General features: G+C 41.5%; 1 protein-coding gene across 1 annotated transcript; it reads right to left on the reverse strand.

The window, feature by feature from the left end:
* Positions 1–26582, reverse strand: LOC101321800 (placenta-specific gene 8 protein-like). The gene is made up of 5 exons (XM_004322068.4): positions 26473–26582; positions 9732–9860; positions 8057–8181; positions 2550–2664; positions 1–204 (listed from the first exon to the last, which is right to left on the reverse strand). Exons 2-4 carry the CDS (start codon positions 9829–9831, stop codon positions 2560–2562), a joined length of 330 nt encoding a protein of 109 aa, XP_004322116.1. The 5' UTR covers positions 9832–9860; positions 26473–26582; the 3' UTR covers positions 1–204; positions 2550–2559.
* Positions 26583–26807: the final 225 nt, after the last annotated feature.

The raw sequence follows: 26807 nt of genomic DNA on the forward strand, positions 1-26807 counted from the left end.
AAATGAATTTTTTAATGGCATTCATCTCAGAGAACAGCAGTGGAAATATATTTCTTTCAAAATAAACCAAAAATTAAAAATGTTTTGAAGCCATTTGAAACCATATGATTAGCTGAATTAGTTTCTTAAGGCTTGAGGTGAGATAGCACTGAATAGATGCAGTATTTCATTCCAGCATTTTCTTTCACTACTAGTGAATTTGACCTGTAGAAATCAGAAAAAGAAAAGGAAAGAAAGACTAAATCGATGAATGAATTAGGACTTATCAATTCCGTCTTTACATTATCTTGTTCCAAGTATCAAAACTTTCATTCCACTACTACCCTACTGCCAAATTGCTGCATATTTAAAATCTATACCAAATAATGGCCCCTGGTTCAGTACAGCCTACTTGGAGGAGTCATAAGCACTACTTAAGATTCAGATGAGTCTTCTAGGTTAGAGCCTCATTATGCTTCCTTGCTTGAAAGTTGCATTTATTTACTCATCCACATTAGTTATTAAGTGCCTACTATGCATCAGGCACCATTGCTAGGTGGTTGGGAAAACCAACAGAATGCTTTGTAGATTGCCAGAGCTAACCCCTCTTACCAAATGGCAATGACTCACCAAACATGCTAAGGTAAGAGACTCCTAAAGGCAGAGACCCCAAAACAATTTTTTTCATTAACTGGATGACTAGACCAGTAAACTGCCACATTCTAAGTAGGGGACTAGGGCTACTTTGGCAAAATTCTGAGCCACATTGGTAACAAAGGGCTTTAAAGAAACATCAATGCTAGGGAAGAGAAACAACAGCCAATTCTCAGGATGTAGGGTACAAGGAGGAAAAAGAATAAGAAAACTCACCATCCTGACTCTGCTTGTAAATGAGTAAAGCACATCAGTCATTGAAGAAAACAATCAGAAGACAAATACTAGGATACTAAAATGGTACTAGGGGCTTCCCTGGTGGAGCAGTGGTTGAGAATCAGCCTGCCAATTCAGGGGACACGGGTTCGATCCCTGGTCCGGGACGATCCCACATGCTGGGGAGCAACTAAGCCTGTGCACCACAACTACTGAGCCTGTGCTCTAGAGCCCGTGAGCCACAACTACTGAGTCCACGTGCCACAACTACTGAAGCCCGCGTGCCGTAACTACTGAAGCCCGCATGCCTAGAGCCTGTGCTCCACAACAAGAGAAGCCACCGCAATGAGAAGCCCGCGCACCGCAACGAAGAGTAGCCCCCGCTCACCGCAACTAGAGAAAAGCCCGCGTGCAGCAGCGAAGACCCAACACGGCCAAAAATAAGTAAATAAAATAAACAAATTTATAAAAAATAATAATAACAAAATAAAATGGTACTAAAATGCAACATGAAATGAGCTAAGTTGTTCATGAAGAGGACATCATTTGGTGCTGCATGTGGGCAAAATAAGTAAGAGGGAGACAGACTGTGCCAGTGCCAACCAGTCATACTCATGAAGGCACCATCCTGACCAAACACTTTTGAAGACTTTGGGAGATAAGACTTTGTAGACAATAGCTATTTCCAGGTGAAAATAAAACTTTGATAACAAATTCAATGGGATTGGCAGTAAGTGATGGAAAGGCAGGACTGAGTAAGCCATTGCTCTCTGGCCTGAGAAAAATAGGAAGAACTGAGAGGATTAAAAATGTGACCAGGGGCTTCCCTGGTGGCGCAGTGGTTGAGAGTCCACCTGCCAATGCAGGGGACAGGGGTTCTTGCCCCGGTCTGGGAGGATCCCACATGCCGTGGAGAGGCTGGGCCTGTGAGCCATGGCCGCTGAGCCTGCGCGTCCGGAGCCTGTGCTTGGCAACGGGAGAGGCCACAGCAGTGAGAGGCCCGCGTACCGCACACACACACACACAAAGGTGGAAAAATGTGACCAGGAGAGCTTAGGAAACTAGGTAAATGAGTAGCTGCCCAACTTTGACCATACTGCCACCAAAAAGTCAGTACTCTTCTTCCTAAACGGGAACTTTGGGCCTTTTGGATAACTGGGTAAACTGTCCACACTTAATTTATAGAGACTGAGATAGCTTTCTACCACTTTGGAGAATGAATTATTATTTCAATATTGTGGAGTTGACAAGAACATATAACTAGATATATTACACAGTCACACTTAGTGTAACATCTCAATGGGTTACTGTTGACAGCAGTGAACCTGTGATCTAGGCTTAGGGAAATGAATGTTCTGTCGTACACGTGTCTCTACTACCTTAAATCATGATGTAGTTAAGATAGTTATGGATGAGATGTGGTATGTTTATTTGGTACATCACACGGCCACTCTACATGTGGCAGACATCCTAACAAATCACAGAATTCTTTCCCATCCAATCGGGGTTAGCCCTCTCTACCCAGGCTCTGGGAAGCTGACTCCCAACTGATTGGTGTAGGCTGGCCATTGAAAGTCATTTACCCCCCAATTTGGTAATGGATATCTCATGTATCGGTGAGACAGAGTACCAAAGGAATCAAAGATGTCCTTGAGAATTTGTTTTGATACTCACAAATCAAAGAATTCCCACCAACTTACCGTGCATCTTTTACAAAGCATTCATTGCTCTTCTTTTTTCAATATCTCGCTTGAGTTGACAAAGGGTGCAAAGAGGGAACCATGCCAGACATAGGAAATCATTACAAATAGACCCCTGTTAAAAAACAAACGGATCAACATGTAGCCTATAAATACAGTCATACAATTCCTTGCATTTGTTTAACTTTTCATACCTCTTTAAAACATACATTTTATGTCACTTGTTTATCATGAGAATTCTGTGACGTTATCCCTACTTTTCTGATGACCAAGTGAAGTTAACTGACTTGCTAAGATCACAGAAATTAGTGGCAGTGATTGGTCTTTCTCTTCTCGAGCCAGTGCCCTTTTCATAATAACATACCATTTCAAATGATCTGCAGGTTACAATTATAGCCCCAGTTGTCTATCATCTGTTGTCTCTTTTTTTTCTTTTTAAGAAAACTTTTGGTTTATGTATTATTTTTATTAATGTGGAATAGTTCCCTTTAAAGCCAGTTGTGTAATGCACCAATTTTTCCAATTGGTTATGAGTATAGTGCCAGACGAAGCTTTACCTTGTATGCCTCTAGCCATTTCTACTGACGTCCCTCATGCTATTCTGCAAGGGAGGAAGTCCATAGTGAGGGAGGGATATATAAAGTACGGGAAAAAGAAGAAAGAAGAGAATGAATAGTGTCTGGAAAAGCCACTATTCATTCGTAGAATGGGCTGCTTTGCAAAGTTTTTTTTTTATAAATTTATTTATTTATTATATTTATTTCTGGCTGCATTGGGTCTTCATTGCTATGCACAGGCTTTCTCTAGTTGCAATGAGCAGAGGCTACTCTTCATTGTGGTGTGTGGGCTTCTCATTGCGGTGGCTTCTCTCGTTACAGAGCATGGGCTCTATGTGCACAGACTCAGTAGTTGTGGCTCATGGGCTCTAGAGAGCAGGCTCAGTAGTTGTGGCGCACAGGCTTAGTTGGTCTGCGGCATGTGGGATCTTCCTGTACCAGGGCTCAAACCCGTATCCCCTGCATTGGCAGGCAGATTCTTAACCACTGCGCCACCAGGGAAGCCTTTTGCAAAGTTTTGAGGGCCCTCTCCACGGTAGGTCTAGTTGGGTCTTAATGCCCTTGGGTAGAGATGCCCTTGAAGGGACTCCTGCCCTGTGTAGTCGGCACCGAGTGATCTGAGGGTTCTAGTCTGACAACCAGATTCTATGACTGTGTGTCTTGACTGATTGAAATAATTTTGAACTCCATTTTTGGATAGCACTTATTCTTTAAAATGTTGAATTTAATACAACTCCCAATTTACAGTGTGAGCAGGGACAGAGAGAAAGAGAGAGAGAGAGAGATCTATAGTAGATTTAGTTTATAAGGATTGGGAGCTCCTAGATGGTGAGATTATAAGTGATTTATTTTTCATAAAATTTTTTTTCTTTGCTACAGTGATTTTGATGTTCATCTAACAGAGGAAGCATGTGGGACAAAGAGTGGACAACTAGATAACAATGTTAGAAATCTTCTAATGATGTGACCTTCATCAGATGGAGGAATGGATATTCAGCTTGAAGAAAATTCAGTCTCTTGGCCTTCTCTTTTTCCCTGATAAAGCATCCAAATCCTCTAACCCTTCCTCAAAGTACTTGTTTTTTTCATTCTTTAGTTCATTGTTTATTTTTATTCTTTTTATCTTTTAAACCTTCATTAAACCAACACTTACTGAATACATATTATATGCTACAAGGAAGAAAATATTCAACAAGGATGTAACCACTTTTCTGTTCCAGCATGTCTGTGTCTGTCTTTTACCTCAGGAAGTTTTTAGGGGGAAAAAAGTCCTACTATTATTTGCTAAGAGACCTAGGGAAACCTTTAGAAAACACACCCTATTTCTAAGTCTGTTTCATAATACAAATACAGAGAATATAGAAAAGAAAAAAACATTCCTTTTTCAAATGAGAGGAAATGAACTACAGGTTTATACCATGCTGAAGTTAATAAGGGACATAAACGCCTTGACCAGAGCAGCTTCTTGGGAAGTGGGTGCCTGAAGCAAAGATTTTGCATTCATCACTCTGTTTGGGAAAGGGGACTGGTGCTTCACTTTTTTTGGAAGCTGTTAAAAAAAGAAGTCTTGTTTACAGAATCGTTGAGGAAATAAACAAATGAATTGTGGTACATGGCTGAATACACTTCAATTTGGGAAGACAAGGTGGTCAAGTGGGAAAGACCAGACCTGACTCCAAGTCAGAATAAGCTTGAGCCCGAATTTCAGCATTTACATGTTCTGTGACCTTAAGCCTTTCTCATTCTTGGTTTTCATATCTATAAAGTGGAGATAACAATCCCTGCACCATAAAGAGTTTGTAAGTAGTAAATGAGCACATATATGTTAAGGTAGTGTCCCAGCACCTAGGCGTTCAATCAGTGGTTGTTTTTTTTCTTTCTCCTCTGCTACAGAGGTTGTGGCCCTAGCCAAAGGGATGCTGTCTTGACTGTGTCCATGAAGGGAGGGGCAGTTCAGAGAGGCTGTATTGGAGCAGCCCTATAAAAGTTTGCATAGATGCAAACGGGAAACAAAGCAAAGAACCTGAATTATATAAATCAGTCCTAGGATTTACTAGCCATTTTTGAAGTCTGTTCTAAGGAAGAAGAAGAGAGATACCTTGTCTATAAATACACTTATTTAATGTATACCAAGGAAATTTATTATAGCATAGAATCCCAGACCCTAGAAGCGGCCTTAGAAATCATCTTGCACAACTTTCTCACGACAGATGAGAAAACTGATGCTGACAAATGACTTCTCAGAGAGTCCAAAAGTTAGCTACTTGCTGAGCTGTTCCCAGAACCTTTATCTCCAGAATCCAGCTAAGCACCCCTTCCTCTACGCCATTATGGTCGGGCCACTTTGAGAATCTCACCCTCACACCCATGTACACAACTACATACACCCAACACTTAGTGTACAGTTTTGGGAACTTTATGGGACAGCCACAAAGTTAAGAACCCCTGTGTTAAGTTATGCTGGCATAAATGAGAGTGGCATAAATGAGTGGCATAAATGAGAGCTGCAGGGAGTGCTGAGAGACAGGCAGCTGGGCAAGCCCACAGGAGGAATGTAGCCTGCGCGGAGAAGACAGCTGAGCTAAGAACAAAGATAACAACAGTTACCTGCCAGGCCCTGTGCTAAGTCCTTTCCATGCATGATCTTATGTGACTCTTACTATGCCACCTTGGGGGAGGTATTATTCTTACCATTTTATCAGTGAGGGAGCCAAAGCTTAGTAAGACGAATAACTTGTTCTCGGTCACAATGAGAGGGGCAGAGGCTAAGTTTTCAGGAACACAAATCCGTCCTGTCACTTCTTTGTTTAAAAGCATTTTAATGGCTTTCCGGCTCACTTAGAATAAAAGCTAAAGTTCTTATAATGGTCTCCAAGGCCCTAGAAGGTCTAACTCTTGCTAATGCTCTGATGTCATCTTGTATTATCTCTCCACGCTCCCGTCTCCCTCCCCCCACCCCCCAAACTATTTCTGCCTCTCTGGCTGCTTGCTGTGTCTGGAACATTCCAGGTAAGCTCTACTTCAGGACCTTGGCTCTAGCTATTTCCTCTGCCTGGACTTTCCCCAGATGAGTCATCCTCTCATCCTTTTAGGTGTTTACTTTCTTACTGAGGTCTTTCCTGATAACTCTATTCAAAATTAGAACCTTTCAACACTCTATTCCTCTTCCTTGCTTTTTTTTTTTTTTTTTTTTTGTGCGCTACACGGGCCTCTCACTGTTGTGGCCTCTCCCGTTGCGGAGCACAGGCTCTGGACGCGCACGCTCAGCGGCCATGGCTCACGGGCCCAGCCGCTCCGCGGCATGTGGGATCTTCCCGGACCGGGGCACAAACCCGTGTCCCCTGTATCGGCAGGCGGGCTCTCAACCACTGCACCATCAGGGAAGCCCTCTCTTCCTTGCTTTATTTTTCTCTGTTGCACTTATCGCCATCCTATAGATTATACTCTTACTTAGTTATATTGCAGCTATCTTGTTCCATTAGTGTCTGAGCTCTACCATTGATAACCATCATAGTAGTAATTGATGCGGCAAGAATCTTTGATGGGTGAGGGTTTGATGAGGAACAGGATATTTACATCTCTCTACAAAGTCCTTATCCATTATAAAGGGGAAAATAGCAACGTTGTGATGGAGAATCTTGACAGATGCTATCTTAACCAAGGAATCAAAGTTAACATCACGCCTAATGAGATAAATTGATGTCACTTGCTTCCTGATGTGATGCAAAGCAAACATAGCATCACTTCTGTGGAGTTTCTGCCAAAAGTGTGTAACCTAAGTCTAATCATAAGGAAACATTTGACAAGCCAAACGGAGGGATAGTCTACAAAATAACTGATCTGTATTCATTAAAAAAAAAAAAAGACAAAGACTGAGAAACTCTTCCATATTGTAGAAGACTAAAGAGGCATGACAACTGAATACAATGTTTGCTTCCAGATTGACTTTCTTTTCATCTAAAGAAAATTATTGGGATAATTGGTAAAGCTTAAATAATATCCATAGATTACCTAATAGTATTGTATCAATGTTAAATTCCTGGTTTTGATAATTGCACTGTGGTAATGTAAGAGGATGTCCTTGTTTTTCAGAAATACACACTGAAATAGAGATAACAGGGTATCACGTTTATAACTTGCTCTCAAATGATTCAGAAAAAAATAGAATAGATACATAGATAGATGGAGGAAAGAGAAAAAAATAAAGAAAATGTGGCAAATTTTTAATATTTGGGGAATCTGGGTGGAGCATATTCAGGAAGTCTTTGTACCATCTTTGCAACTTTAAGTCTGAAATTATGTTAAATAAAAATCTCAAAAAAAAAAAAGAATGTAAGCTCCATGAAGACAGCGATTTTGATTTCCTTTATTCACTGATGTGTCTTTAATATCTGTAATAGTACTTTGCGTGTTCTATGTGCTCAATAAATCCCTGTTGGATGAGTGAACTTCAGCTTATGACCTAACAACGTTCTAGATGCTCAATAACCCCTTTTGAATGAATGAACACTGGCATATGAGTTACCAGTGAAGTAACTGTCTCACCAATGTGCCAGCTCTGAGGGGAGCTATCATACACCCTTTTTTTACCCAATGCTTTCTAAGCAACTGTCACCCACCCTGCAGGGTCCTCTGTCTGACTCTGAGTAAAGCCAGGAGAGATTAAGGACTCTGTGCTGACCTCCATCCCTCACCTGCTCGCCGCCAGCAACTTTTTCAGAGACATATCTATTGGATCAATAAAAGATTTTATTATGAATATATTCCAAAGGATAGATAGCCACATGGTCTTTGTAAATCACTTAAAAAATTTAGGATGGTAGTGGAGAAAAGACTAGGGTCAAATCATGATGGTGAGGGGGGCAATCATGGAGATCCAGTCAGACTGAAGGAAGGCCCTCGGCCTGTCCTGTCTGGGTAACTATTTCACAGTGGACGTGGGTGACTCACCGGGATGCCGTATCGGGTCCGATACATGGTCCTCATGGCGACACTTGCTCCACACAGGCAGCATTCGTCCATGTCAGAGGCAATCTGACATGAAAGGCACAGGGGCAAGAAAGTCCCACAGAGGCCTGAGGGCAGGGTGAAATCACACAGAGGAATTAGTCAGGGTCATCGTGAGTTTGACTTAATCACACCGTTTTCAAAAAGATGCTCACTCAGGAAATGGCCTTAATGGACATTCAGAGAAAACACTGGGGTCCCCTGGCTCTTTATGTCTTGCTTCTGGACCCTACACTCCTGGAGGTGGGGAAAATTGACTTGTCATATGCCAGGTCAGATTTAATTGCAAAATCTCCTGCCTTGCCGATCTGAGCACGTCCAAATTGTTTCTTCCCTACCCTTGTTTACATTTGGATCATCCTTGAATAGGAAGTTTGTGGCGTCAGGGGGTCTGAGAAACCCTCTGAAAACTGTGGGAGGGTGTTTAGGGTCAGAAAACATGGAGTGAAGAAATAATTGGAAAAATGAGTAGAGCAGTAGGAAACAGATTCTAGATGGTTGTTCTGGCAAAGAGTAGAGGCCTATTATTGTTATGAGGATTGAAGCAAGTAAAAGTTAAGGCGTATAGGCATCAAAAGCTTAAAAAGCATACTGAAATTTCACTTTAAAGAGTCTGTATAAGACAAAAAAGGGCCTAAGGAAATAGCAACAAACAGGAAACTGTTTGCAAACATGCTGAGTACAAGTCTATTTTGAAAAGTTCTAGAGTAGAGTTTTGATATGACTGTATCCTACATGAGATAAGAAAGCTCTTGTTTTTTAATTGATGGCTTTAAGCAAAAGGCTATCGCCACTGAACTTGGAACTTCCATCATATACAAAGAAAAGAGGCTGTTTTTCAAGACAGTGGAAAGACCAGCCACACAGAGAATGTCTGCAACTCTTTCGGCAATAGACTCTGAAACAAGGAAATTGTCTTACACAAAAGTGTGTTGGGTAGTGTGAAGGAATTAAACTGAAAGCTTCCTGAAATGGAACAGTCACAAGAGTCACATGAATACTGAAAACCAGAAACACAGACTCACCACTGTAGGGAAAGGAAGAGGTAAAGAGAAGACTGGAGAAACACATCAAGAACACAGGGATACTAAAGAGGTGAAAAATATGAAAAAAGGTGATTGATCTGGACAAGAATCACAAACTCAAGGACAGGCAAGTAAAAATGAATGAGTAAAATAGTTGGAAAAAACCCACAAAATAGCCAATAGCAGATGGTGGACATAAATATGGCAAACTGTAGAGTGATGGTCCCTTTGAATGGGTTTAGCTAATACTCGGTAGCAACTGACTTCTGCCAGTTGAGGATGAGGAATCCTCTTTTCAGATTTTCCAAATTTTTAAGAGAAGCTGGAAATCTAGATTGGAAAGTTAGATTTTTATGTGGGCTCTGATTTTTATATGGTTCCTACTATTTTAAAATTAATACAGCAAGAGGGGTCATTATATACAGGACAAACAAAACACATCCTGTGGCAAAATCTGCCCAGTGGTTCCACCTTGTGACCTCTGAGTTCTAGAATAAAACATGGATCCCTTGAGAGGATAAGCAAACAATTTTTGTTATGTCAGCAACTGCACGACTGTAGCCCAGGAGAAAGCAACGACCATGTGCACTTACAAATCCCCACGTCATCACAGCAGTCAAACACGCCGGTTTGCCAGTCACTAACCGTCGCACCTCCTGCGCCATATCTTGGCTGCAAAACAACTGGATTCATTTTTAAGACTAAGTTCAAAAAGGTACTGCCTGTGAAAACAAAACCAAAACAGTATTCAACACCTAACTGTATTGGATATAACGTAGATACCAATTCAGAAGACATTTCATTGCACCCCTCCTGCTTAGGGTTAGTCACATTCAGCTAACTTAGCATAACATTTCCAGACTATTGCCAATATTTGAGAATTAAAAACATAAGGGAAAGAAAAACAACATAAAGGAGAGGGGATGAGGATTCCATTCTCAGGTTGTCTGGTTGTGTGTTTTGTTTTTTTCCTTTTTCTCCTTTCACCAATCTCTCTTTTCATCAGCAATTTTCAAGACAACCATCCTGAACAATGTCTATTTTGCATTTGAAGTGTTTCTATTTATAGAAATTAATTATAATTTAATTATAATCAATTTTTAATTATTTAATAATTAATTATTTTTAATTAATTATTTATTTAATAATCAATAATTAATTATTTAATAATCAATTTTTACGAAGCTATTCCACAGACATTATCTTAGTTGCTCTGTAAGAGAACTCTGTGAGATAAAGTTCTTTACATCTGCATAAAATTGTTATTAAAACAGATGCTTCTAGCTAATGTCAGCATTAACTGCTTATTAGTGGTGTCCTGATAGCTAAAGTTTACTTGGAAAAAGATTAATTTCCCTTTGTGAAGGTATCTCTGAAAAAAGAGGCTTCAAGTCCCACAGAAAAACCCAGTGGTTGCAAAACCAGTAGGAAATAAGTGTCCCCCAAACAAAGTGGTGCCTATACTTCTCATATTTCATCCAGCGATCAAGCTCAGTCTTGTGAGCTGCTACCCCGTCAGAACTCTCAAGAGAGAAAATGTCTTCACTAAAATAATTTCACTAGTGACTTCACTAAAATGATTCACTAAAATGATTTCACTACTGACTAATGTTAGACATTTCTCCTTTCTTATTTCGAATCTAACCATAATGCTGTGCTCTGTAGTCTTGATCCCTGGTCACTTTCAACACTTCCCTTGACTAGTTACAGGGCATCCCCCCACCCCTATTATCTCTCGGCTTTTGCTCCTTCAATATTCCTCCACTATGTTCTCAGGAAAGGCCCCAGTCAAAGGTTCTACCACAAGGCTTCCCAATCCCTAGTGCTTGGTTAAAAATGCAGATACTTGATTCTGATTCAGCAGCCTGGGGTGGACCCTGGGTGTGTAAAAATTTCAAGAGGTGATTCTGATACAGCCAGTTCTGGAGACCACAGTGTATATGTCATATCACTCTTCCTCAGTCCTTCCTAATCAGTCTTCTAAGCTCTTCACCTTGCTCTGCATTTCTTGCTGACTCATTTGTCTACTCTGAGATCCCTGACTATTATCAGTTGATTCCCACCAACAGCCAACTCCCCACCAAGTCAAAGTTCATGGAATAACAAATACCAAAACACTTTGAACTGCCTTAGAAAGGTGCCTCAAATATTTATTATCAAGAACTCGCTTTATGACACAAAGAGAAAACCACCCAGATTGAGAAGGCTATATAATTATGGTCAAATCACACGAAGAATCATGTTTGAAACTGCAAGGTGTAGATAAATATTTAAATAGAATTAGAAGGTCTTTCTTCTTTCTGACTGACTAGGAGGGCAATGATGGCTTTGCTGATAATGCAGGAAAATATATTGCTATGTGGTGGTGCAGACTATTAACTGACAAGCTAAAGTAATAAAGGACTGACCAGGGAGTCTTACAACAGTGCCTGGCACACAGCAGATATGCAGTAGAACATTGTTGAAAGAATGAATTAGCAGAGAGGTGGTGGTTAACAGTCATCAGAATGGATAGTATTCCCTTGTCTAATAGAGTGAATGTAAATTTGTGCTGGGGTAAGACACAAACTTTTCAGGTTTTGTATAGATGTGTTTTGTATTTCTCATTATAACGGAGTCTTTATGAATTAAACTATTCTACATAGCAGTTAGTGTCCACTGGTTTGTTTATAGATATTCCGTCTTAGAAAACCACTGTCATATTGTTAGCTAACATTTGTGATATAACTTATTTAAATGCAATAGAAAACTTGCTTATAACTGACAATTTTTCCTTTTATTGTTTTAAACTTTAGTGTAAGAATCACTTGAGGGCGTTTTTAAGAATGATACATCCCTAGAAATTTGGATTTAATCTAATAGGTCTGGAAAGGGATTGAGGAATCTGTATGTTTAATAAGTGCCCAAGTGCTTCTTAAGGGAGAAGGGTTAATAAAAAGTAAGAGTGGTGAAGGGGACCAGCTGTATTATTGCCTAATCTGACTGCTTTAACTCTAAATCATATTTGTTTGACTCCTTTCCCAGACAATTATTCCTCTGAGAACCAAATCGAAAGGGGACAAGAAGAGAAAAGGATGATTCATTCAAAGTCTTTTTATCCAGCAAGCCTGGCTTCATTTTGGTATTGGGTATAGTTACAAAACCAGAGGGGGGTATCAGAACTTTGAATAAGGAGGAGAAACTAAGAAGAGAACTCATGAGGTGGGAATCTCTAGTAGTGAAATTAAAGACCTAAAACTGCAGAGACACTTACATAGCACCGGATGGACAAGTACAATTCAAAGAGGAAGTGGTGGTATTTAATTTCACAAAACAAGTCTGTTCTGTGAATCTCTTTGACCCTGTGGGAGGTGTAAAATAAGCATCTGACTCAGGGCCCTGAGCTGGAGAAGTCCAAACATGTGATCTGGGAACAAGTTTTGTGTTTTTTGTTTTTTTCCAAAGTAACAGAAGTAGAATTATCATTCGTTCTGGTGAAGTTGGAGAAGGCTGATTGGAGGGCATGGGATTCTTGTCTAAGCATAGATAGTAGACATTCGAGGCAGGGGAAAAAATGTGAGGAAATGCAGAGGGGAAAGAAAGAGGGTGGAACGCATAAAGAACAGTAAAGACATTAGCTTTTGGGAGCAAGAAGCAGGGTCGGAGTGTAGGGATAGAAATGCACGGCTGTACCTCAAGGTCTCCTTCCCACACCTGCAGCAGACATTTTCCACCCTCTGTGTGTCCTTGGACAAATTAACTTCTCTGAGCCTCAGTTTTAACATCTTTAAAATGAGTATAATGTGACCTTCTTCTTTGAGTTGTCGTATTAATGTGATCGAATTATGTCTATTAAACACCGTGTTTCCTGTGTGTCAATGACCTGACATATGCACCACTGTGTCTGTTTTAAACTAAATGTTGCCAAGTAGCAGGGTCTATGCCTGATTTAATGGTACGGAAAAGCGCCTGAGAGCCCAGCACCCCAAGGCTAACGACAATGCGTTAGGAATCAGAAGGCTTGAATCGTAGTCACTGCTAGTATTGGGGAGGCTCAAATAAGATCATGTATGTGAAGACATTTTGAAATCTGCAAATCACCGTATACATGGGAGACAGGTGCCAGTGAAAGCTGATGGAAAAAATCTGCATGTGATGCGTTGCCAGTATCACAATGGCTTACACTTGTATAGAGTGCTATGCTTTTCATGTTTGATCTCTACTGAACCTTGGTCTCTATTTAATATTCACAGCAGGCCAGCGCACTCAGGGAATTAAGGGTGATAAGACCCTTTTTAATGCAGACAAGAAAACTGAGGCAAAGTGGTCAAGTGCCAAGGCCAAGGAAAGATCATGATCGCCAGGCCAACCTCTTTGTAGATGAGAAAATGAGGCTTGTCTCAAAGACTTAGTGTTCGTCCCACATCCTCTTCTTAGTCTCTCCAGGGAAAAGATATGGCAAGCACCTCATAGGAGATGTTGTAGGAACCAGAAGATGAGAAAGTGGACCGAGCAGCACGATCGAGTGGTTAGGTCATGGACTCTGGCCTTAGGCTCCAGCTCTCCCAGTGACTAGTTACATGGCCTTGGGCGAGTTACTTCACCTCTCTGTGCCTCAGTTTCCTCATCTGTGAAATGGGATGTTAACAGTATCTAACTTACAAAGTTGTCATGAGGATTAAATGAATTAATATTTGAAAAGTTCTTTGAGTGATTCTTGGCAGAGGGTAAGTACTTCATGAATGTTAGTTAAATAAGAGAGTAGTACTTGGCTCTGGAGGGAAACACAATACTCCTCCCACCCCATACCTCCTTTACACCCCTAGGAATTGTAAGATGTGGGTAGTTCTCCCACAAGGCTACAGAAGAAAGGGAAAGAAACAGAAAATAGCCACATGTTCAGAGTGACAAAGTGGCAGTGCTGGGATTTGAATTCAGTTCTGAGCTCCAAAGCCTTTATTCTTCTTTCCATTGAACTCTACCAATCAGGGACTATAAATCTTGGCCAGCAGAAATGAGCAAGCCTTGTTCAGGAATAAAAGGTAAGCATTCTCCTAGAACGTCCCTTCTCATACAAATTTTTGGGACTACCGGAAGCTAGACAGTTTGTGACTAACCTCTTTCTTTTTATGTCCGTACGTATGTCTGTATGTGTGTTATGTATTTTTAATATCTTGAAACCAGTCAATAAAAGCTTGTCCAAGGGTTCACAATACATGTGTAGAGAACTGGTTCTCAACCAGAGATTACTGCAACTCCCAGGGGACATTTGGCAATGTCTGGAGACATTTTGGGTTGTTGCAACTATAGGTGAGGACTACTTAGTGGGTAGAGGCCAAGGATATTTCTAAACATCCTGAAAAGCACAGGGTTTTTTTTTTTAGGGAAGAATTTTCCATCACCAAATGTGAACTGGGCTGAGGTGAGAAACTGTGGTTTAGAGAACATTAACAACATCATGAAACAAGAGCATCGGGAGGGATTCTGAAGGCTGTCTAGTGTAGTTTCCTAGCAGATACAGATGTCGTGTCTGCAGCAGGCCCGACGAGCTGTCCTGGTGACGAATGAAACCTTACACATCGCTTTTGAGTTAAAAAAAATGTTCAAAGTGCAAGTGCTGGAACTCAGAGATCAGAACAGGAATCCTGTGCCCCCATAGATTTGTTCACTTCCTGTCTGAAATGCCTCTTCTTTTTTTTTTTAATCAATTAATTAATTAATTTTTGCTGTGTCGGGTCTTCGTTTCTGTGCGAGGGCTTTCTCTAGTTGTGGCGAGCAGGGGCCACTCTTCATCACGGTGCGCGGGCCTCTCCTCTTGCGGAGCGCAGGCTCCAGACGTGCAGGCTCAGTAGTTGTGGCTCACGGGCCTAGTTGCTCTGCGGCATGTGGGATCCTCCCAGACCAGGGCTCGAACCCGTGTCCCCTGCATTAGCACGCAGGTTCTCAACCACTGCGCCACCAGGGAAGCCCCTGAAATGCCTCTTCTGTGTGGCAAGTCCTGCCGGGTACACCACTGCCCCCAAACTTGCCTCTTCTCTCTTCCTTCTACTTATTGTTCCTATGTTGACAGTTTAATCTCCCCAGTTCTATTCTTCTTTTCTTCTTTAAATAAACTTTTAATTGAAATGCACTATATATACAGTATAGAAATTGTAAACATGATTGATGAATTTTCACCAAGTGAACAATTCTTGTAACCACAACCTGATTCAAGAACTAGAAACTTACAGAACCCCAGAAGCCCTCCTTACTCTCAAAGGCAGTCTAACCCTCCACCCAGAGGCAACCTCTACCCTTTCTTCTAACACCAGAGGATCATTTTGCCTGTGTTTGAGACATATTTATTGAATTATATACATTATTTATTCTTCTATTCCTGGCGTCTTTTGCTCAAAATTATGATTGTGAGATTCAACCGTGTTGTGTGCTGCAAGAATTCATTCATTCTCATTGCTGTATAATATTCCATTGTATAGATATACCACAATTTATTTATCTGTGCTACCACTGTATTATTTCCAGTCTGGACTATTATCAATAGTACAGTGCTGCTATAACATTCTTGTACATAACTTTAGGTGAACTATGTATGTATCTCTGTTGTGTCGATATCTAGGAGTGGAATTGCTGGGTCCTAGGGTTCATAGATAGTGCCAAACAGTATTCCAAAGTGGTGGTACCAATTTACACTCCCATCAGTAATGTATGAGAGTTCCAGTTGCTCCACATCCTAGCCAATACCTGCTAATGCCACTATTTTTTACTTAAAGATTGCTAAAGAATCTGGGAAGCAGGCACCTAGGTTTAAAATTGAGAAAAACAGAAATTATGGTTAAATGATTAAATAGAGTTGCTGCATTTAGGGAAAAAATACAGGATATTCAGTTAAATTTGAATAATTATGTCCCAAGCATTATTTGAGATATACTAAAAAATTATTCGTTCTTTATTTGAAATTCAAATTTAACGGGGCATCCTGTATTTTATCTGGAACATTGAGGGAATGATTTTGGTATGAGGTAATACCAATGTGGGGCAGTTACTGCTCCCTGCGTTTCCAGGAATGGGAAGAGGGGGAGGAGGCGAAAACAGCAGACTTTCCAAGGTTGCTCTTCTCTCCACCCCCTCCCCCATAGGGTCCCAAAGCATACTAATGGCAGCAGTGATTTATTTGATTTCTATCTAAATTCTTTTAAGAGCATTTCCTTTGGGAAAACACAATTGTTTATTCATTAATAGAGGAAGGAAAACTGAAATTTCTTGAGCAGTTGCTATTGCCAGTTTCCATGTTTGGCAATCTTAAAGCTGTTGGATTCTAGCCTTATAACCATCTCGCCTTCTATTTTGAAATCTGATACCAGGAAAACTTAAGCAACTCAGGCTGGTTCAAAGCCAGACGAGCTAAAGCCAAAGTCAGAGCTCTTCCATTCTATCAAGGCTTCTGTCTTGTGGAAGGAGTTTCATTGACTAGCCCGGGTCCTGCGTGGGCTCTATTTCTCTCAGCCAGTCTGAGCTATCCTGATGGCATCGGGCGAGACCACTGCTTATCACTCACTTGGGCTTCCCAGGGCTCTTCATTCCCTCGATTTCCATCCCCTCCTTTCTCTGTCCACCTCCTTCTGGCTTTCAGCTTCCTACCAGATAATTCCATGGGTTATATGCAACCCACTTCTGGAACAAGAAAGTAAAATAAAGCCAACTGAGAAAGGTGTGCTTTTGATCATTTTGAGCTTCTGCAGCATCTACATGCCACAGCAGGCCTGTCTTCTAGTCCCAGGTCTGAGTCTGCATCTGGAGCAGGGAATGACCCACTCCTTTCCTCCAGCTCCTGTGTGTCTCAAGCAGAATTCTGCAGCCTCCGTGTCACACTAGACCAGTTATGTTGTAAACCAGAAAATGCCATCCACAAATATGCCTCTTTAGGATAACGGTTATTTTGAGCTGATTATTTTGAGAAACAGCAGACACAGGAGAAGACTGGAAAACAGAGTAGAAGTCACCCTTTAAGGGAAATTTATACTTATAAAGGAAATGTCCATTTGTAAGGGTGTCTCCCTCTCCTACCAAGAAAAGAAGGATGACTCTAAATCACAAGAAACTCTTCAGTGGAGTTACTGTCTGCATAACAAACCTTACCCTTGTTTACCCAGCCACCTCCCCATAAATGGCTTATCCCCACCTTCTCTCTTTTGCCTTTATCTGAAGATGGTATTTAAGCCTGAATTCTTATTTATTTATTTATTTTGGCTGCACCTGGTCTTAGTTGTGGCATATGGGATCTAGTTCCCCAACCAGGGCTCTAACCTGGGCCCCCTGCATTGGGAGCTTGGAGTCCTACGCACTGGACCACCAGGGAAGTCCCTAAGCCTGAATTCTAAGACACCTGTGAGAGTTACAGTTTTCCCTGGGTACCTCCCATGTATATGAGATACACGTGTTAATAAACTTCTGATTTTTAATCTTGAATTTTCTCTTCTTTATCTTTTGTTACAGGGGCCGAGGACATAGAAGGGTAGAGGGAAAATTATTTTTCTTCCCCTACAATGTCATTTCTGAAATTTTAGCCAAAACAATACAAACTGAATCAGGAAATTAAAAGATGATTTCGTAGAGTTGAAGGTATGGCATTTCCTAATTTAAACTAAATCATTTCTATAAACAAAAAGCCTCTGGTCACTAACTGGGGGGTGGGAGGAGGGCTTCCTGCCCCACCTAGGAAAGCCCCCATGTAGGCCACAGCTGAGGAAATGGTCCCTTCTTTTCTATAGACTGGGAGTAAAGAAAGAAGATTAGTCACTCATCTGTATCTGGCTTCCAACCCCCTGCAGCCTTGTCCCCCAGAAACATTCAGATCCTGCACCTATCAAGGAATCTCCTTTCTTGGTCTTCTCCAGCACCCAGACACTCTACAGCAGGCCTGCCTTTTAGTCCCTGGGTCTAAGTCTGCACCTGGAGCCAATTATCTGGATCTCATACAGAATTCGGTATTGTCTGTATGCCAATAGCATTCTGCCTAATGTACCACCGATTATGTCATTTCTGAAATTTTCATCGAAACAATGAAAACTCTCAGTTATAAGGAAATTTTAAAAGATTATGCATAATTGAAGGTAGGGCATTTTCTAATGGAAACTAAATTACTTTTATTTAAAAAATGCCACTCAAAACCATTTTCCCTAATGGTTAAAATGGTGCTCATGCCTGATAATGCTTAAATTAGGAGCTCTCTTGTATTTTTTTTTTTTTTTTGTGGTACGTGGGCCTCTCACTGTTGTGGCCTCTCCTGTTGCGGAGCACAGGCTCCGGACGCGCAGGATCAGCGACCATGGCTCACGGACCCAGCCTCTCCGCGGCATGTGGGATCTTCCCGCACCGGGGCACGAACCCGCGTCCCCTGCATCGGCAGGCGGATTCCCAACCACTACGCCACCAGGGAAGCCCCCTCTTGTATTTTTGATAGTGCAAGACTGGGAACTTTTCGGACACCAGGAGAGTCCAGTCACCCTCCTTTCATCAAGGAGGTGAAGGGGACTTGGCTCACCAAAGTGTGTAATTTGGGGAGAGGGTAGGGGATAAGAAGAACATGATACATGTGCTTCCATTGTCATTCTACCATCACTAATCTCTCTGGGGACCTAATTCATTAAGCTTCTTCTCTACTTTGATCTTATAATTTGTTAAGGCGTGTCGGGCACACACGGTTCTAGGGAAAGACTGCCTTGCACACCCGAACCCTGTAAGCCTGCCCTCAGAAGCTCTTCACAACTTGACTGACCCTGTTTTCCCAGTCCTTCCCTGACCATGTCCTTCCCATATCCAGTCAGATTCCTCACTGCTCTGCAAACTGTCCATCTATACTGTTCCTGCTGTGAATTCTTGCCTCCACTTTCTCCATTGACCTGTCAACATCTCATTTCAAATGCCACCTCTTCCATGAAGCCATTCCAAATCCTCCAAGTTGGCTTTGCCTCTCTCCCTCCTTTGAACTTGCTTAACACTTTGGTGGTGTGGTGAAGAGCCCACTGGACTTGGGTCAGGATACTGGGCTCTAACCATAGCACCAATACTTGGCTATCTCCGTGCCTTTTCTGTAAATGACAATGATAGTATCTTCACTTCCTCCTTCCCACAGTTATTAAGAAAGCTACAGAAAGTTATAGTAACTTCGGATATGAGATATCTGTAATTATGTGCATTCTGAGAACTTAAGTTTTCTTTCCCTTTTTTTTGGTTTTTCTGAGGGTGGTCACTGGGCTTCAATGATCGTTTTTCCCAAAGACAGTGGCCTCCACAAAGCCTAGAAACTACTAAGTGCTTGATGGGGTTCAGGACCAGCTACCTTAAAATGTGGCATCTTGGCATATTGAATATCTTAAGCTGAAGGAGTTTGAGAAAATGGCAAAAGCAGAAAGGTCTCTCCCTTCACCTGTCTTCCCTGAAAGCAGGAGATAAGTCTCTTATGTGAAAGGTACCCTCCCTGTACCAGAAGGAAGGCAGACACCCTTAACACCAGAGATGGAATTTAGGGCCAAGAATAAACAAACCTTGGGACTTTCCTGGTGGTCCAGTGGTAAAGAATCTGCCTTACAATGCAGGGGACGCAGGTTCCATCCCTGGTCAGGGAACTAGGATCCCACATGCCATGGGGCAACTAAGCCTGCACGCCACAACTACTGAGCCCACACACCCTGGAACCTACATGCCACAACTAGAGAGAAGCCCACATACCACAACGAAAGATCCCGTGAGACTCAATGAAGTTCCCGCTTGCTGAAACTAAGACCCGACGCAGCCAAAAATAAATAAATAAAGAATAAATTAAAAAAAAAGAAAGAGTAAACAAACCTTGTTACTTTTTCACCATTTAGTACCCCTAGAGCAAACCCCTTTGTCTTGTCAATTCTTCACAAGTTTACTGTTTTCTTTGTCTAAAAGTATGAAAGTTTCCCCTTCGGTCACTTCTTTGGGTCTTTAATTCTCTTACGAAAGTCCCCATGTATATATGCAAAAATTTAATAAAATTTGTAGGCATTTCTCCTGTCAAACTGTCTTAGTTTAATTTTCAGACCCAGCCAGGGATCCTAAGAGGGTTGAGGAAAACTTTTCCTCCCCTACATGTTCAATATCAGATTATTTATTCATTTAAACCAGTGGGTTTCAATCGGGGGTGATTTTGCCCACAGGGGACATTTGGTAATGTCTGGTGACATTTTGGTTGTCACAGCTTGAGGTGGGGGGACAACTGCTATTGGCATCTAGTAGGTAGAGGCCAAGGATGCCTCCCCTCCCTCCTCCTCCCCCATGCCCCCCATTCCCACCAACAAGGAACTATTTGGCCCCATCGTATCAAGGCTGAGAAATTCTTATTCATACTCTTGTCTTGTTTTTTTAAAAGATTTGAGCAGTTTACAAGTTTACATACATAACAAGATACAAAAATGAAGAAATCAGGGAAGTAAATTTGGAGTAAATTTGGTGCTTGCTCTAAGTTTCCTGTACAGCGTTCAACATGGGCTGCAAATTAGACTCTGAGATTCCTACTGAGGTAGGAGACAGATGGGTCCCTGGGCTGGACAGCTGGTGTCTGTCACGCGGAGTGAAATTGAAGCTTTGTTCTCCCCCAGACACTCTAAGGACAAAGCTAGTGGCAGAAGCTGAGCTCTGCTGAGAAGCGAAGAGATAAGTTGACCACTCCTGAGGTCAGGAAAACTTACCTTTCTGCACATGCGCAGGAAGGCTCCTTGGGGGTCAAAAAGGTAGGTGGCACCACCCAATAAAAAGTGTGGACATGCACCCACAGGCCTCTGCAGTGGGATCCATCTTAACAAAAATTTGCACACGCATGTTGGGGAGCATCCTAGGACCAGTCAGGTGTGAAGGAAGAAGCAAGATAATTGGCCAAATGTAAACAAAGACCAGGAAGGACTGTCCTATAGAAGGGATTTAAATCACCTCTTCACTGCTTTTCTCATTCAGGATGCCTGCACTCCTCTCTAGGTGTGTATTTCTGTAGCTTCTGATTTACTGCCTCCTCCTCTTTAGAGAGGATGCCCATACCCTTTCTCTCTGGGTATGTATTTCTGCCTTGCTTCTGACTTAAATAAGTAAACTGTTTCTCTGTGTGCTCTGCCACATGTTATGCTGTGTCTCTAATAATAAACTTCGTACCTGTTTTTTACAGTTTTTGCCTCCTTGAAACATTCTTGCTTTCAAACAGGGGAAAGAGCTAGGGCCACCTTGCTTCTAGCCTCTAGCCCCTGGTGGTCTAGCAGTTAGGATTCCTGGTTTCCATCCAGGCTACCCAGGTTCAATTCCTGGGCAGGGAACTAAGATCTCTCTTCAGGAGCACTGACTGCTGTCCCTCTGAGATCACTACCAGGCAAAGCAAAGAGGGAACATAAACATTTAGGAGATTGATCATGTCCATAAAATGAAAACAGATTGAGACCTAGAGAAATTTCTCATCAAGCTCCTCAAAAAGGAGATTATTTGTGACATGCAGTGGCTAAAGCCTTTATCAGTATCTCTAAAATAAATAGAATGACTTTCCCAAACCTATACCCTAATATAGGGTTACAGCACAATGCTAGGGTAGAATCACTGAAAGCAATCACCGAGAAGCTAAAATGATCCCATCTAAGTATTTACCCCTCTGATAATCTGGGATGATTCAAGATTAAAAATCAGATTTTTTAGATTGTTCAGTGAAACACATGGATGTATATTCTTTTATAAACTTCCATGAATAGTATTTTCACCAGCTGGGGCTTGATAAGATTTGGGCAGAAGTGAGGTTTAATTAGAAGCCTCTGGCAAGAAACTGAGTTCAGATTCCCAACTAGGGTTGCTTATTATACATAGCAACAGGTACACAGAAGGAAAGGTGTATAAGGCAAATGCACTGTTATAAAAATTAAAAGATGCAACCAGGACATGTACCTGAATAAAAGGCCATCCTAGCGTAGCATGGAGGTGAGCTAACAGCCATCCTAATTCAACACGGAGATAAGCCAAAGGCATGGCTGCAGAAAAGTCTGTGTTTTTCTCAGAAACCCATTCTAAAACTGCTTTAGCAAGTGACCAGTGGGGAAGCTTAGAAAGGAGACTTGGCTGACACAGGCTAACCCCGGTATTTAAATATCCATTTAAAACAAGCTGATGGTATTTTGTTAAGCAGTACATCTTGTGCACACACCAGTGAATCACATCTGACTGTATGACTGATCAAAGCCCCAAGTTCTACGCCCTAGAGCTGGAAAACTTTCATATCAGATGTTACCAAAACCCACCCATTCTGACAATAGAAGAGAGCAGTAAAATGCCCGTGGAGTCTAATTCTAAGTAATGTAACTTCCTGGTCAATGCTGTGAAGACAGAAAAATTATAATATGGAACCTTAGATTATGAGTTGACCTGTTAAAAATACCAACCACTTGGCTGCATTCTGATTCTGGCCCATTGGTCTGGCCTTGGCACTGATATTTTTAATGCTTCCCAGGTGATTCCAAGGTGCAGGGAGGGTTGAGAATTAAATTTTTATAATTATTAAAGGAAGTCTATCCAAAATGATGATTTGAGTACTGAAGTGGTGGAGCTTAAGCCTTTTTTCTTCTTTTTAATAAATTTATTTATTTATTTATTATTTATTTTTGGCTGCATTGGGTCTTTGTTGCTGTGCGTGGACTTTCTCTAGTTGCGGCGAGCAGGGTCTACTCTGTTGTGGTGCGCAGGCTTCTCATTGTGGTGGTTTCTCATGTTGCGGAGCTCGGGCTCTAGGCGCGCAGGCTTCGGAAGATGTGGCGTAGCGGCTCAGTCCCACCGCGGCATGTGGGATCTTCCCAGACCAGGGCTCGAACCCGTGTCCCCTACGTTGGCAGGTGGACCTCCTAACCACTGTGCCACCAGGGAAGCCCATGGAGCTTAAGTCTTTTACACAAAAATAAAACACACATTTCCCCTCTAATTTCAAATTTCCCCTCCCACTTAATTTTCACCCCAAATGTGTATAATCTTAAAAACTTAGCTCAATTAATATGATCAATGAAGACATGTCTAAAAATCACAAAAGTGTCGAAAGAAAAAATTTCTATTAAATCCAGCATACAAAGTTAACCACTATTGACATCTGTGATTATATCCTTCCATTTAATCTAACAAAAATTTTTTTGTGTGCAGGAACACCTTTTAATGAACATACCCAAAAGTGGCAATAAAATCATTTATCCTACAGTGAAGAGAAGGCTGCTTCCCTTTCTGTTATAACTGAGGAGCAAGCATTTATCTCTTTTAGAAGTGGGATCCAATCATTGTGCTCTAGCTCAGAATTATTATCTAATTAGTTAACACCTCTACCATGACTCTTGAGTTGGTATAAAGGAGCAGAAAGAGTCTTTCCAAGAGAGTTTAATCTGAGTTCTTCCAGCTCATCCCATAGTTTATTTCTGTTTGCAGAATTAAAGGTTGAAATATTATTGGTTGAGTGAATGAATCTTGGAGTTACCTCTGAAGTCTCAATTCATATGCAGCTATGAAAACTCTGAACTAAAATCATATTCCTCACTTAGGCAATTATTTATCTCCCCAGACTCATATCTTGCCTTTATTCTGTTTCTCTCTTCACATCTTTCTTAGAACACTTTGTCTTCAATAGGAGCTCAGCAGGGGGGAATCCCAAAAAGAGAAGAGGGTATCACCAGCTCCTGGACTTGCAGAGGGCTTGGCTCTACCCATGCCTGGCATATCTAGTATCTGGTCATAGCAGTATAGCAATCCTGCAACTGTCTCAGATTTAATATCTTGGTTAAAAAAACTAGAAGAGGACTTCCCTGGTGGCGCAGTGGTTGAGAGTCCGCTTGCCGATGCAGGGGACACGGGCTCGTGTCCCAGTCTGGGAAGATCCCACATGCCGCAGTGCCGCTGGGCCTGTGAGCCATGGCCGCTGAGCCTGCGCGTCCGGAGCCTGTGCTCCGCAACGGGAAAGGCCACAACAGTGAGAGGCCCACGTACTGCAAAAAAAAAAAAACCAAAAACCAAAACCAAAAACAAAACCTAGAAGACCTATGATGTACAGGACTGTATTTTAAATCTTGCTGCAACTCAGTTTTGAATTGAAATCATCTGTCCTTTGAATCATGTGGGTTGAAGATCACTTACCTGGTAAAAGACAGCTAATAGCTGCATCCACTTCAGCACAAACATCTTGAAGGGACTTAGTTGATTTTTTTAGAAAACTTTTTTGGTAAACAGTCAACTTTGTTAAATAATTTTAGATTTTGTACTATTTGTGAGGGATGGGGAGGAAAAGCCCCCCATCCCACCCAATGCCAACAACTTGTACTGGTGATGGAAGTAAAGAGGGTTAAGAGAGTGCTGGCCATTTGCCATAAAATCAAAGGTCAGAAGTTACAGAATGGTGAACTTGGGTGGTGTCTGTAATCTGTAACTTGAGCTAGTCCCATCCAATACTTTCTAAGAAGATAACAAAACCATTTGTGAGTGCTCTAGTCAGTATAAATGGATCTCAAAACTTCAGTAAAAATACAATTACCTGGTGGCCATGAAACGCTTAAATTTAATTCAGGAAAAAAGCAGCAGCCTATACAAGCACTCAATTATAAAATATGTTTTTCTCCCAAAAGCCTCCAGATGTATTTTTCTGGAGCATGATCTATGCGCTAACAGGGGCAGCCATTAAAAGCACACACATTTTTCTCCATTTTCATCCCCCCTCCCCCGCCCATCCTCATAAAACCCAAATGAGTTTGAAAGTAGTATTAAGTGCTAATTTCTCAATAAAACTGATGCCTAACCAATGGTGCTTGCTCAGTCCTCCTGGATTCCTCTGCATTTTGCTAATGCATTCAAGTGCATTGGGGTTGTTCTTAGGGTTGATTGCTTTGCAAGAGGTAAACTAAGCACATCCTTAAGGCACCAATAAAGTTGGGGCAATAAAATGAAATAAAATAGTGAAAACTTTGAGGGAAATAATCACAATCACATCAGACTTCTTTACATATGGAGGGGTGTGGATGGGTAGCACACCACACATTTTCAGTGTATTTAAGGCCTCTCAAGATGCCTGTCTGGTCCTGGTTATATTTTAAGGTCAGTTGTTTTCAGGTCCCACACCTCTATTGGAGTCTGAGCACAACGGGTCCTAGCCACTCATCTTTTTATCCTAACACAGTGCCTGGAGCAGAGTAAAGGTTCAATAATGAATGTTTAAAAAAAATAAATGAATGAACAAATGTATGAATACAGAAACTGTTATGTCCCATACACACAATTTCAAAATCTCTAGACTGGGGCTTCCCTGGTGGCGCAGTGGTTGAGAGTCCGCCTGCCGATGCAGGGGACACGGGCTCGTGCCCCGGTCCGGGAAGATCCCACATGCTGCGGAATGGCTGGGCCCGTGAGCCATGGCCGCTGAGCCTGCGCGTCCGGAGCCTGTGCTCCGCAACGGGACAGGCCACAACAGTGAGAGGCCGGCGCACCGCAAAAACAATCTCTAGACTGTACATCTATCTAGATGTCAGAAATAACACCTCCCAAACTGCACATGCCCTTTATCCACCATCTTTAAGAAATGTGTTTGCCTTAGGGACCTGGAAGTAAGAGGGAGAAAAAAACCTTCTTTTTCTCCTTTCTTTAAATCATACAAGTGAGAAAAGCTAATCATTCCCTCAACAGTGAAAATACTGAGATGTGCCTTGGTAATAGTGCCCATAATAACAACAATACAAATCAGGACAGGCAACAAGTGGCCAGATTGTGATGATCTCAAAAAATTGTTTTTGTTATATAAAAACAGAGCCATTTAGAATTAACTTCGGACAATAAAATAATAATAAACCTCAAAATGACTGAAGCAGACGTCGTGTCCCTCTGCCCCACACTAGCAAAAGTAATTCCAACAGCAAATCTTGAAACCAGCTACAAATGAAACAAGTTTCTAGAAGGAATTTTAGAATATTCTGCTTAAACAGAATATTAAGACACCAGTCTTAATGATGATACGATAATTTCTTCTTTCAATGTCTAAGAACATTTTTTTCTCTTAAAAAATGTACCTTCATTTTTAAGAAACTGTCATGATATACACAGGCTCTTATGAATCACCACTGTCAAATTTAATTTAAAAGACAATTACATGTTGCAGACGTGGGTTTTAACAAAAATTCACCAAAACAAATGATTAATACCTATTATTCAATTCTGCCTTGTGTTAGTTACGTGGTAACGTTTTACTGGCTCCGGAATTCGTTACTTTTAGAATAATTTTTTTTTTCTTTTGAAAGAGGATGAAAGAGAAAGACAAGAGGTTTGCAGCACTGAAATTATTGCAAAAATACTTACCACACGCAAGGTAACTGCAGAGGACAGCAGCTCAGACCAGCCAGGAGAAGCCTCTGGGAACATCGTTTTGTTGCTGCAGCTGGGGCTGTAATCAGCAAGGGCGGGGTTCGGGTGTGGAAAGTTAGGAGGTGGGATTGGAGGAAAGAAATTATGACCTGGCTGCCTTTACTGCCTGGTGTGGGTCACTGTTTCTCCCTTTCAGAAAGCGGACACTCCATTTTTACCTTATTCCGTTTATTTTATGTGACATTTGCCTGACAACACTGCCCCCTTAGAGAGCAAGATTTATTTATGATTGGGCAACAACACATTTTATGAGGGTCCAAGGCTTGTTT

Source organism: Tursiops truncatus, chromosome 5 (assembly GCF_011762595.2).
Source record: "Tursiops truncatus isolate mTurTru1 chromosome 5, mTurTru1.mat.Y, whole genome shotgun sequence".
NCBI classification, from domain to species: Eukaryota; Metazoa; Chordata; class Mammalia; order Artiodactyla; family Delphinidae; genus Tursiops; species Tursiops truncatus.

What these genes read in the sequence shown, in the direction of transcription:
- LOC101321800 (XM_004322068.4), bottom strand. Translation starts at nt 9,831, where the DNA reads ATGAATCCAGTTGTTTTGCAGCCAAGATATGGCGCAGGAGGTGCGACG. An exon ending in CTGTGATGACGTGGGGATTT is followed by an intron (nt 8,182 to 9,731) that starts GTAAGTGCACAT and finishes CCCTGCCCTCAG; the next exon opens with GCCTCTGTGGGACTTTCTTG. An exon ending in GGACCCGATACGGCATCCCG is followed by an intron (nt 2,665 to 8,056) that starts GTGAGTCACCCA and finishes GTTTTTTAACAG; the next exon opens with GGGTCTATTTGTAATGATTT.